This window comes from Caenorhabditis briggsae, assembly GCF_000004555.2.
Source record: "Caenorhabditis briggsae complete genome, chrX, whole genome shotgun sequence".
In the NCBI taxonomy this organism is placed as follows: Eukaryota; Metazoa; Nematoda; class Chromadorea; order Rhabditida; family Rhabditidae; genus Caenorhabditis; species Caenorhabditis briggsae.
This window is the reverse complement of record NC_013491.2, coordinates 3,208,628-3,221,379: the sequence shown is the minus strand read 5'-3', so window position 1 is coordinate 3,221,379 and position 12,752 is coordinate 3,208,628. Positions and strand designations below refer to the sequence as shown.

The following is a 12,752-nucleotide window of genomic DNA, read 5'->3' as shown; positions in this document are numbered from 1 at the left end:
GATTTTTTTGCTCTGGGATTGAAACCAGGGATGTGTTCAGCGAGAACTCCCTAGCTCAACCCCAAAAATAGATCGACAGACACATAAATAATCAATTTATTTCGATTTTCCGCCGTCACGTCTACTTCTAATCTTTGCTTCAATCAGCCAAGGTTTGGCATGTCTACTCGCCGTCGATTGTGCTCTAACAATGTTGAATAGGTTGTGGCGGACATACAAATTGATGAGATATATGAGAAAGAATGGGAGAAAAATAAAGAATACAATTCGGGGAATGAGGATGATGTCGGTTTTGATCTGCTCGTCAATTAGCGGCTCATTCACTTTTTTCACTGGCCACCAGTACAATAAGAGGAGGAGAAGAGTAGCGATGAAGACGTAGTTCAGAATGGATGATCTAAAAAATTAGTTGGAGTGGAAAATAAAATTTTTGAAATTTGAAGAAACATTTTTTGTTGAAATTACCATCATTAGGTTTTCTCCGAATTTTACAAATATTCAATGGTGTTTTGAATATTTTTAAAATTTTAAATTTAAGATAATTTTAAAATTAAAAAAAAAACGCCGGAGCACAAATTTCATGTGGCCTCTAAATATAAAATTCAAAACTTCGACCGAAATAGACTTTTCATTGAAAAAATCATTATTTAATTTAACTGTAAGAATGTTGTTTTTGACTACTAATAACGAAATATTTCGATTTAGGTTTTAGGAAAGTTTTATGAATAATTTTCCTTTTTTTACGTGGTCCAGATATTTCGAAAATTGTCTATTTTTTGAAAAAAAAAACTTTGAATTTCTTGCACCCTTAAAGTTCCCAGAATTTCGGAAAACAATTATTTTAGCCAATTTACTCGGTTTTCAAAAATTTCGATAGTTTTTGGGTGGTTTTCTGTGTTTCGTTAAATTTTTGCTTGTAACATCAAGAAAAATAATCTAAAAATAACAATTAACAGCAAATTTGAGAACTTCAAAGTCGGAACTTTTAGGCTAAAGACATTTTTGCTTCTGGACAAATTATGCTCCTTTAAATAATATTTTCGCACTTTGACAATATTAATAAACTCTTTCAAGATCAATTTCTAAACAAATTCCGCAATTATTCACAAAAAGAACCTGAACAAAAATGTGCGCTTCAAATTTGTTGTCAACCGTCGAAGGAGATTCATAGCAATAAAAATTCCTAATTTCAGAAGAATATTTTCTCCACTAAATCACAAAATCCATCCAAATATCTATTCCTAACACCACACCCATTTGTATTCTCTTGAGATCCGCTTACACACCTCTATCTGACTTGACACAAAAAGTAATTATACTCACAATTCTTTCGATCGTCTGTTCACAATACACAGCGACACTGCCACCAGGATAATCCCCAAAGCAATCAGAATACCATCACCGAGTCCAAATAAGTAAGCCATTTTGTAGTAAGGCTAGTAGGAAAAAGAGGAAAAATTCAATACGAGTTGCACGCGCGCCTTACGTTGCCCTGGTAACGTAAAAGGGGGACGAGCTTTTTATGAGGGGGGTCTTCACTCGAAGAGCGTTCGCCGCAAAGAACATCTTGCAAAACTGCACTCTAGGGGGAGAAAAGTGCAAATTGACAAGTAAACAAGAATATTCAAAATGCACTTTTATTGGAAAACATATGGTGGATTAGGGCAATTTGAAAAAAGCCATAATTTGCAGACTGAGATTTTTTTCCAATTTTTTCCCAACAGAACTCATTTTCCTTATAAAAGGATGGTGACAATAGGGAAATAGTAATAAAAACTGTTTTAATACAAGTCGTAAATCTTTTTTCTTCATATTCATCCCTCCTTGACATCATTATCATCCTAAAATGATCGCGAAGAAAATAAAGTGAGTTTTTAACGTGTGTCGGCCTTGGGAAGTGAATTATTGCTTTGCATGTTTGGATTTTCGGCGGTGTTTATTTGGGAAAAAGGGTATTTCAAGGTTGTAGCAGGGTAATCAGTGAAGATCAACAGGTTTAGTTTATGGGTTTGTTGTTTTTTTTTCCAATCGAATCGTCACGTGACATCAGATATATGGTTTGATATGGAATTCGCCGGAAATGAAAACTTTCAAATGAGATTCGGAACAAATATAGGGGGAGAAAATCTATACAGTCAATACCTATACGACCCCCCTCAATTTTGGGCTCACAGAATAAAACTAGAAGAGATATCAAAAAACGGTTAACGCCATTCGATTCACAATCAAGAATAACTTCTAGAAACAAAGTTTCATAGTTTTAGCACTTTCCCTGAACATGTACCATCCAAAAAACCTATTTGCAAGCGGTCAATATCTATACGACCACCTGGAAAATGAAAAATCTCAAGGTTTTTAGAGAGCAAAATTGAACTATTTTTTGTTGGAAACTGTTAAAATAGTCTTAAAACAACATATTTTCACAGTTTATACAAAAATTGATTCCTCTATTCAAGTTTTAGAAAAAATTATTTTCAGTCATTTCCGGCATTTTTTGGGTTTTTGGAATAAATCTTGAATAGCTTGGCTCCTGGGTGAGATCTCGAGCTGAAAATTATAGGAACAATTTTTGCAGTGGTCTGAATTAGTAAATAACTGTTGTTAAGCTATTCTGAGCCATTGTTTGTGATTGAAGCTGAACTGAAATTTGAAAAATTGACCTTGAAATTCGGTGATTCTGATGTTTGAAAAAAACCTGATTTAACTATTTAAATTTATTTTTAGTACAAAATAATAATTTTGATGGCTATTCGAACCACTTGGAACATCTTTCAAACATTTTAGACAGCTTTTAATAATTTTCGATTGTGTATATTTTTTCAGCTCAAAACTCGTGCTCAATTTCAAGTCCAAAGCTCAAAAATGTTTTGAACACTCAGCACGGTCATGATCACTCCTAACTTATTTCTTATCAATTTCAGCTCAAAATCTTACCCAGGAGTCAAGTTATTCAAGATTTATTCCAAAAACCCAAAAAATGCCGAAAATGACTGAAAATATTTTTTTTCTAAAACAAAAAAGAATAGAGGAATCAATTTTTGTATGAACTGTGAAAATATGTTGTTTTAGGACTATTTTAACAGTTTCCAACAGAAGATGGTTCGATTTTGCTCTCTAAAAACCTTGAGATTTTTCATTTTCCATGTGGTCGTATAGATATTGACCGCTTGCAAATGGGTTTTTTGGATGGTACATGTTCAGGGAAAGTGCTAAAGTTATGAAACTCTGTCTCTAGAGGTTATTTTTGATTGTGAATCGAATGGCGTTAACCGTTTTCAATATCTATTCTAGTTTTTCTGTGCTCCCCAAATTGAGGGGGGTCGTATAGATATTGACCGCGCTGTATTTTTAGAAAAATTACCTCAAATTTTCACAAAAAATCATTAAAAATGTATCAGAAGGGCTTACCAACTTCAATCCTATTCAGCTTCTTTTATGTGGAAGGCATCAAGAAGTGGACAACCGACGAAATATTCAGCATAATTTCAGAAACATATTTTTCACGAGGTTTCGTTTGGCTATGATTCACAAAAACTAACATAGATTAAGTTGGAGTATCTTTTACTACAGTATGAAGATTTGAAGAAACCTGACAATTTTAAGATTCAGCGTAACCAGCTGTTCAGTTGATTAGGTTTCTGGGGATGTCACTGTAAATCTAGAACATATTTTATTTGATACATAAACCGTCATTCCTAGTCTAAAGAAGCTCACCCAAGCCGTCAACGTTGAGCTCAGTCATCTGAATTTCTGTAGAAGATATCAAAATTTTGTCAAAACCAATATTTTATCAGTTGATACAATTTTGAAATCTTGCACAGAAATTTATATATTTCACCTTAACGTTGACGGTTGGGCCTATATCAGAGGAAATACGATAATCGCCAGCAACATGAGAATTAAGCTCTGAAATGCTCAAAAAATGCGCTAAACTTTTGTATTCAATCATGCTGTCAAGTTTGTGAAAACTTCAACAACGTGAGGATCAACATCATCTGAATTATATCATAAGACCCAATGAATTGTCACGTGTGTTTTCTTTCTCCCAATTAAGACATACAAGGTAATCAGAACGATACTTTTCCAATTTTATTTTTTCAATGTTTTCTACCTGTCCCACGTGCTTCCTAAAACTCGTAAAAAATTTTGAATGCTTTTACTTCCAGTCAAGTAGAACAAAGAATGAGCTGATTCAGCGTTCCCATTTTATGTCCCATGTGCTTTCCCATGCCTTCTTTGGCCGAACAACAATTTTACTGATTCTTTGGAATGTAAGCCACTTATAAGCCACTGGAAAAACTACTACTACTTGCGAATTAGTATGTGAACAGTGAACTTGCTTGCATCAGCTCATGTCGCACCACCCGGTACCTGTCGGTATCTAGAGGGGGGTTTTTCGAAAAAAAATTGAGACGCGAAAAAGATAGAAGGTTCTTTTATTTTTGATCATATATCCCTCTCCTCTCAACCTCATCCGGATTTGCCTGCAAATAGTCGCTTCTTGCGTTTTGTGTGTAAAAAGTCTCATAAGTGAAACACGTGGCGCTACACGTGAAGGTAGTTTTGCACAACGCTCATTTTTGACAAACAACACAGTAGATTGGAAAAGACTTGGAGACAGAGAGAGAAAGAGGAGGAACGAGAAGTGATAGCAAATTGTGACGATCCATCGCCACCCACGAAAGAAGAAATCGGAGAAAGATCCATTCGCGAACAAAATTATGAATGAACAGCAAAACTGACTAGTCTGGTTTTATCATTTATCCCTCTTCTATTGTCTGTGATTTTTCTTGCAAAGATCTGTTAGATTACCAAAAATGAGCTGGGACATCAAACTGACGTAAGTGTCCACTTCTGTCTATCTCGAATCATAACTCTGTTTACCCAATATTATTATCAATATGCACGGCTTGCATTACTGAACTCACTGATAACCCCCACTAATAGTCTTTAAACCCACTAAAATTTTTATTCCTGTTCCAATACTCTTTTCCGAGACAAGTAATTATAAAACTTTTGTTGTGATTATCAGAAAATAACGCCACTTTACCTAAACTTTCTATCTTAGAATCTCTGAGAAACACTAGAGAACCATCAGGTAAAATTAGAAAAGTAATAATTTATTCATCTCCTTCCTTCTCTCTTTCTCTTAGATTTTTTCTTATTTTCCTTAAAACCTGTTACTCGCTCAAACTGTTGTTAGTGATAATAGATATCTTCTTATTCCTTTTTTTATTCATTTGGGCTATAAATCAAATCTAGGGGTAGAATACGAATCTTTGATCATTGCGATCACAAAAACCCCGACTTGTTTTTATGAAAAGTGACATTGGAGTATAGAAAAAAAATACAAAATGTTCCTTGATATTCGGTGAGATGATACGATACTTGATTCTAGTAGTAGTACTGTACTATTATTACTATCTGCACGTGGTTCATTTGCACGAAGTGGAACACGTAGATTGATGATGTAGCTGCCTGTGAGTGACAATTGATAGTAGAGACGATCAAAACGTGTTAATGGATTTGTTTGTGTAGGAAAAAGAAGAAGACATCAAGTGTCAAAAACCAAAACCATCGTGTTTGGAAGTTTGGAGAAGCAGGGAAAAAATTGGCGGTCAGATAGTGATTGGACGGTTTTTTGGAGTTCAAATTTTATATGTCTTTCAAAATGTATCTATTTTATTGTTTCTCGTGACCAGAAAATAAGCACTACGCCAGATTTATAATTATTGCATATCTGATTGTGGACCGTTCTGGCTGTGGCGAGCTTCGATTGAAAACAGACAATTACTTACTGAAATTAGTCAATTAACTTATACATCGAAATTTGTTTTATTGAAATTCCTTAAAAATCAATTCCAAACTTTTCGGTGACCCTTCTATCAACCTAATCATTGTAAGAATTGAGACTGACCGTACAGCTTATCAGGTTGTCATGTTTACAATGTTTTCCATACTTTGAAATTATTATCAATTTTTCGAAGCATTTACATTTTTCTGAATTTCTGTGGTTTTGATTAATTATGCTAATCAATTTGTACATTGCAGAAAATTTGACTCTATTACAAAATGAAGTCCCTCGTTGAAAAAAGATCTTAAACCGCTTTAAAAAAATCCCTTCGCAGTATCAAGTTTTTTGAGAGAATAAAAAATCCATTTGTTTTCTGTAAAAACGTCCCAATTAGCACTTATTGATTTTTTTCCAGAATTAAGGATTTATGTTCAAATTTATATGTTTATATTATTATAGTTGTCTAAAAAAATAAAGGTTAGAGAGCGAGGTGTATACGGTAGATATCTCGAAGCGGCGACACAAAACAACATGCATTCGATGGAGACGCAGACAGTTTTGTAGAATATCTGTTTCCGTCACAACCTTCATTTTTTGGAAAACGATAATAACAAGTCATTTTAATGGAAAAATTCGGCATAGCCGAACATTCTAGAATAAAAAACAATGAGTCATGAATATTGAGAAATATTCGCGTTCTCATATTTTTCCTCTCCTTCCATTCCCTTTCAATTCCCTCTAACCACCAGTGTTTTCTGGAAATTTCGCTTACTTGACCTAAACATTTTTCTACCCCAAAACCCTTTTTGCCGACATGATGGCGCTTCCGAAAATAACAGCAAACGTGTTTGGGGGGTGCTCCTTGCTCCTGATAACTTTTGTAAATATTTACCAGTGCGAGAATGTCAGTAGTACACCATAATAAAGGTTAGCGATGCTGCTGCTGGCCAGGAGACCCCATATTTTTGCTATTTTTGTTTTTTTTTTTTGGAGAGAGCATACCTTTTTTTTATACTGTAGCAATATTATGAATTTATATACAGTACTGGTCAGTAAGATTTACAAAAAAGGATATTTCAATTGATTCTTACTAACTTTCAGGAGCCTGGAGCTCGACCGTCAAGTTTCCAATCAATTTGAAAATTTTGTCGGGTGTGAAACAGACCTAGATAAAAATTTTGCATACACAGAATTTTAAAGAATCCCTAGTTTTTCAGGTATTTACCGATTTGGAAGACATACATGTTTTATGTTTTCAGCACCAAAACAGGTCAGAAAGGGGTTCTTCCAGAAATCGGCTATGAGCTGAAAAAACTATGCTTTCTAATAAATTCGTTAATGCGAAATTTATAATCTAGGTCTGTTTTGAACTCTCCGAAATTTCCGAACTGACTTGACAGCTGAGCTTCAGACTTCTGAAAATAGTTAAAATAGCCTAAAATCAACTGGAAAATATTTTTTTTTCAAAATCTAACGGACTGTTTCTTATGGACCGGCACTAATTAATTATTTAGGTACTAGCTATTGGGTAATTTCTAAGCATTGATCTGCAAAACGTTCTCTGACAGGAGGATCAACTAAAAAGCTAGTGATTAATTTGTTTGTTATCACCACATCCGAATCTTCCAATTGTGTATCAAGAGATGCCAACAACATCCTTTTCCTTGATAAATTACACTTAACCATCAGTCTTCTTCGTAGAGCACCGTAGAGCTTGTAGGTTTTGTCTTCCATCGGTTTTGCAAAACAACTCTTTTTTTTCTGCCTTATCTTGCAAACACAAATGATCAGTAAGAGTTGAAACTTCTCTCTATCTCTTTCTCTCTCACTGTCCAAAAACCAATCGAGACGGGAAAGAACTCAAACTGGGTGTCCCCAATAGAAAAGAGACAGAAGTGATAAACAACTTCTTGCTTCTTCTTTTTAACATCACGTGATCCCACTATCCCCATCCCTATCGTACCAAACTCAAAGAACTCACTTCACTGGTTGCAATCATCTTTTTCAACCATGTGAAATTCATTCTCGGTGCAAGAAGAAGACGGAGGGGCTACCCCCGATTGCAAGACACTTTTTTTTTTGAAAAGACATTCCTTTCTTAACGTACAAACGGTAGTAAAAACATCCCACATCATCGGCGACACCGCCGCCATCTATCTCATTGAACTAAAAAGATCGAAAACAAGAGAAACGCCATCAGGCTGATGCAAGTTTTTGATGCTTCTCAAAGGAGGAGTAGGTGCATCAAGTGCACTCACACGTGAAACACGTGAAATTGCTCGCACTATGCTTCTTATGCTTCTGGGGGGAAAGCAAACTGTGTGTGATCCGTGATGCAATCTCGTGAGATTATAAAATTACGAGAACAAACAACTCTTGTTCTTTCGCGAAAGTTTAATCTATTAAAATTAGACACAGTCTTAACTTTTTTTTGATAAAATTATTTTCTTCTGCTTCTTTTCGTTGCATTTGAGTGCAATGATAGCAAGCTAGAGAGAATTTTGGGAGTACGGTAGTTGTGATGTTGAAACACTTCTGCATTCATGAATAAATACTAATTCTCGGACTTCCTATATACAGTACCGGATAAACAAAAGCGTTTTTCAGATTTCCGTCCGTTTTGATCATTTTCAGGAATCTGGAGACTCGGCTGTCAAGTTTCCGATCCCTTTGAAATTTCTGGAGAACGTAAAATAGACCTAGATTGAAAGCTTTGCATTCCCAGAATTTTTGGAAGATTACCAGTTTTTCAGCTATTAGCCGATTTCTGAAATTCACCTGTTTTTAACCGACATAGTACAAAAAAAGGTTAAAAAAAGTGTTCAGGAATTGGCAAATAGCTTAAAAAACAAGAAATTTGCAAAGATTCTGTGAATGCAAAGTTCTTAGTCTAGGTCCCACTTACAGCCTTCAAAATTTTCAAAGTGATCGTAAACTTGACAGCCGAGCTCCAAAAATCTGAAAACAGCCAAAATCAGTTGAATTGACCGGTACTGAAAGTATGAAAAATTACTGATTTTGATCTCAAATTTCAAACTATGGGTTACTGCGGATTTCGTCAAACTCCACTTAAGGTTTTGCCAACCCCACTTAATCTAAGAATCCCAAACCGAAAAATATCCATTCAATTTTTCATTTTCTATTTTCGGTCTCTTTTTTTGCAACACGTTTTTTCTTACAAATGGTTTGGTCTACATGATACCGTAGTTATCTGGCAAGAGGCGGGGCAGGATAGGGAGATTCGCATTAATTGGTGTGAATTCTTATTGGAATACAGTACCTCAGATTTTCGAACAGCTTGTGCTCTGTCCAGGATTCCCCAAAGCAAACGAGACAAGAAGTTCAAAGTTTCAAGTGGTCTGTGGAGATAACCATAACAAGTGTCTCTCGGTCTAATCTTTTTTAGGACCTCCCACAAACAACAATTCCCAATTTCTCTCTCGGCGAAACGAAAAAAAAACTGTCAACTACTTGCCAGTCACCTCATTTTCTCTGTTTATCTGTTGAGAACACCGTGTGAGTGGTCTGTAGCGCGTCGCTGATTTCTAATTTTGCATGTAACCAGACACTTGTCACCTCTGAACATAACTTTATAAAAACATTATTTTCTTCTGTCTATCGCTATTTTTATTTTCGCCACACTGTCATGCAGTTGTCGATTCAAATAATGTAAGTTTGGGATTTCAAGTTGTGGAAAGATTTAGGATGCTTGATTATTCGATGGTAATGCTTTGTACTAATGACAAGGTTTGATTTCATCAGCAAGATAACATTTCAGAAAAACGGAAAAATCGTTTAGCTTCATACGGTAACCTAATCCTAGCTATTTTGAAAATTGGGAAATTGAGTCAACCGGTTAAAGAGGTCTCTAGACTTACTGACTTCTAACTTTCTCTGTTTCATCCAACACCTTACTTCCGCTAATAGAAGCCCATCCAAGCCGTCAATTTTGAGATCAATATCAGGGTTCTCATGAGAGATATCACAAATCTGTCAACTGATAAAAAATTAGTAATATTATGGTAGTTGAGAGTTTTTTTTTTCTCTAGAAAGAATCAAGATATTTTGGTTTTAATTGCACACGGGGTGGATTTCCCCGGTTTTTAGTTTGTTTTTGATTCCAAAAATTAGATTTTCAATTTTTTAATAGGACTGCTTTTTTAAATTACCTTCTGGAGGTCTTCTAGAATTAATAGACTTGAATAACGCTTTCCTAACTGTTTCGAAGTTCCACACTTTTCAATTTCTATGAAATCTCTTTTTCTTCTATTTCAAAAAAATTATCTTCAAAATTATGAAAGTCATCATTTCAGCTGGACATATTCGCTGGAAAAATCTGTGTTCAAAATTTTCTGCTCAAAGTTGGAGTTTGATGTTCAACTCATACGTTGAGAGCAAATTCAAACCCATCCGATCACAAGAGCCTATTAATTTACCGTATTTTATCTAACAGAAGCTCACATTTAATTGTCACTTCTCAGCTCAATTATATTGGTTCTTTTACGACAAATATCTAAAATTTGTCAACTTATAAAATATTGGAGATATTATACCGAATAATTTATCAGTTGACAAATTTTTGATATCTTTTACAGGAATCGAGATATTCGAGCTCTTATAGAGAGTTATTAGAGGAAGTACAGTAACATTGTTAATGCCAATATCTGTAGCTCCAGGAGCTCCTCGAACTGAATTTTCAAAATCCCTAATTCTTTTTCTTTTGAATTTACGAAAATTCGATACCAATGAACACTTAAGATTACTGTAACCCGCTTCCCCAAATAGTCACGTAATTCTGCTCCCAACACTTTTCCAGTCACTGCTTATCACGACACCCCGAAGAAGTCCAATAATAATTTTATTATTCAATGTTCATTTTATTACCGTAGTTATGACTGTGTCGAAACTCCTAAAAATCGAATGATTTTTTATAATCAGTCCATCAAAGTGATCCTACTGTCATAACAACCCTCTCAACTTTGCCTTTATTTTTTTACCTTCTAACCTTTAGAAGACGCGCATTGAATATAGTTTTCTTTATCAACCATATGATTGGGGGGACACCAACATCTTTCAAAAAGACGTATCTTGCCACTTGTCACCCATCATATTCTCTGAGTACTTGTCTCATTCCCGCCTAATCAATCCACAACACAACTTCTCTTGAACTCTGTTCCAAAATAATAGAATGTGAGAAGAAAGAAATCCGAGAGCCTCGTTTGAAAAGAAAAAGAAACGAAACGCGACAAAAAACAAGAGGAGGCAAGATACTTTACACAAGTTCTTTCAAGATTCCATCCCTCTCTTCTTCTCCAAACTTCTAACCTTCACGAAACGATCAAAGACTCCGAAGAGGCATTCCCTTGCTATCAGTTACGGTCAATGGGGGTTTCTTTTATTGCAAATGTGAAATTTGGTCTGAGACGACGGTTTCGGAAAGAAAAGATTAACGAGAACGAATATGGGGAATACCTCACCGACCACTGCTTCTAGTGGCAATGACATCTGCAACATTCTCCCCAGGTATCAATGAATGATCCATCGGCGGGATTGATTTATTCAACCTGACACTCGAAATGCAAAACCCTAATCGGTTTTTGATTCTCCCTCTCCTCTTCTTTTTTAAACTAATGATGTAGTGGCCGTCTACAGTAATCTCCTTTATGCTTTTCTTGTCTCAAAACAATGCGATAGTCTATTTACACTTTTGATTCTCCATACTTCTCGATAAAGACGGCATTGGCCCCGATAAACTCTACGTATGTATATTGTATCTCCGCCACACAGTGTTGCATATCAAAAACCCGCGATTGTTGGCGGGTACTGGTGTTGGTGGGGGCCTTGTCGGAGGGTGTGATTCACGTGCAAGACGGTTGTTAATTGTCCGGGGCATACCCTTGCAAAAAGTTCACGTGTATAGGCTGGTCTCGACACGAGGAGGTGGGGTCGTTCGATGATAGCAGGGAAGATTAGTGGGTGGAGCTCCCCACACACACTTCTACTTGTCACCCCGAACCTGCCACACATACCTACTCTCGACCCCGATGAATCTGTTCTTATCGTTAGCTACTCTTTCTTAACAATTTCATGAATCATAGTGCTCTGAAAATTTTGTTGAAAAATAACTTTGAAAAAGTCAATTCTAAATTGATAGCAGATAATACAAAACTTGTTTCTCAACATTAATATTGTAGACATAAACTATTAAAATATTTATCGCATTTTTAAAAATCTGATTCTCAGAAATTGAAGTTTTAACTGATAATAAATACCGTATTTCCTATGATAGAAGCCAAACTATACCGCCAACTTTTAGCTCAATTATCTCGATTCTTCCGAGAGCTAGCAAAAAATTGTCAATTAATAAAATATTGCTGATTTCACGAAAAGTATTTTATCAGTTGACAAGTTTTGGATATCTCTCAGAGGAATCAAGATAATAGAGTTCGAATTCGACGAACTGGGTTAGCTTCTATCAGAAAAAATGAGTTAATTGATATTTGAAGTCGTGAGCCAAAACTAGTTAAAATCGTCTTTAAAAAATGGGAGCTTAAACTCAGCAAAAACCTATTAAAACCTAGTAAAAAATTGGTAAAGCATAATAAAAATGTCTTCTTTGAAATAAGTGTTTTGGACAACAAGTAATACCGTATTTCTTCAGACTTTAAATAGCAATTCACCGTATTTCCTCTATTGGAAGCCTATCCGAACAGTCAGCTTTGAGCTCAATTATCTCGAATCCTGTAAGCGATATCAAAATTTTGTAAACTAATAAAATAAAGTTAATGGTTTGATGAATATTTTATTAATTGACAAAATTTTGACATCTTTTACAGAAATCGAGATAACTAAGTCCAAAGTTTACGGTTAAGGTGAGTTTCTATTAGAGGAAATAAAGCAAATAGATTTTTGATGTCTACTAGTCGAAATCGTCACATTAAGAATTGGTCAAAAAACT

The 12,752-nt window shown here is 35.2% G+C and overlaps 1 protein-coding gene across 1 annotated transcript; it reads right to left on the bottom strand.

Annotated features, from left to right (window-relative positions):
• Positions 1-96: 96 nt before the first annotated feature.
• Positions 97-1,424, bottom strand: CBG01884 (the record flags this gene model as incomplete). The annotated part of the gene is made up of 2 exons (XM_002643650.1): positions 97-397; positions 1,324-1,424. The coding sequence occupies 2 exons, from the start codon at positions 1,422-1,424 to the stop codon at positions 97-99; spliced, it is 402 nt and encodes a 133-aa protein (XP_002643696.1).
• Between the last annotated feature and the right edge of the window lie 11,328 nt (positions 1,425-12,752).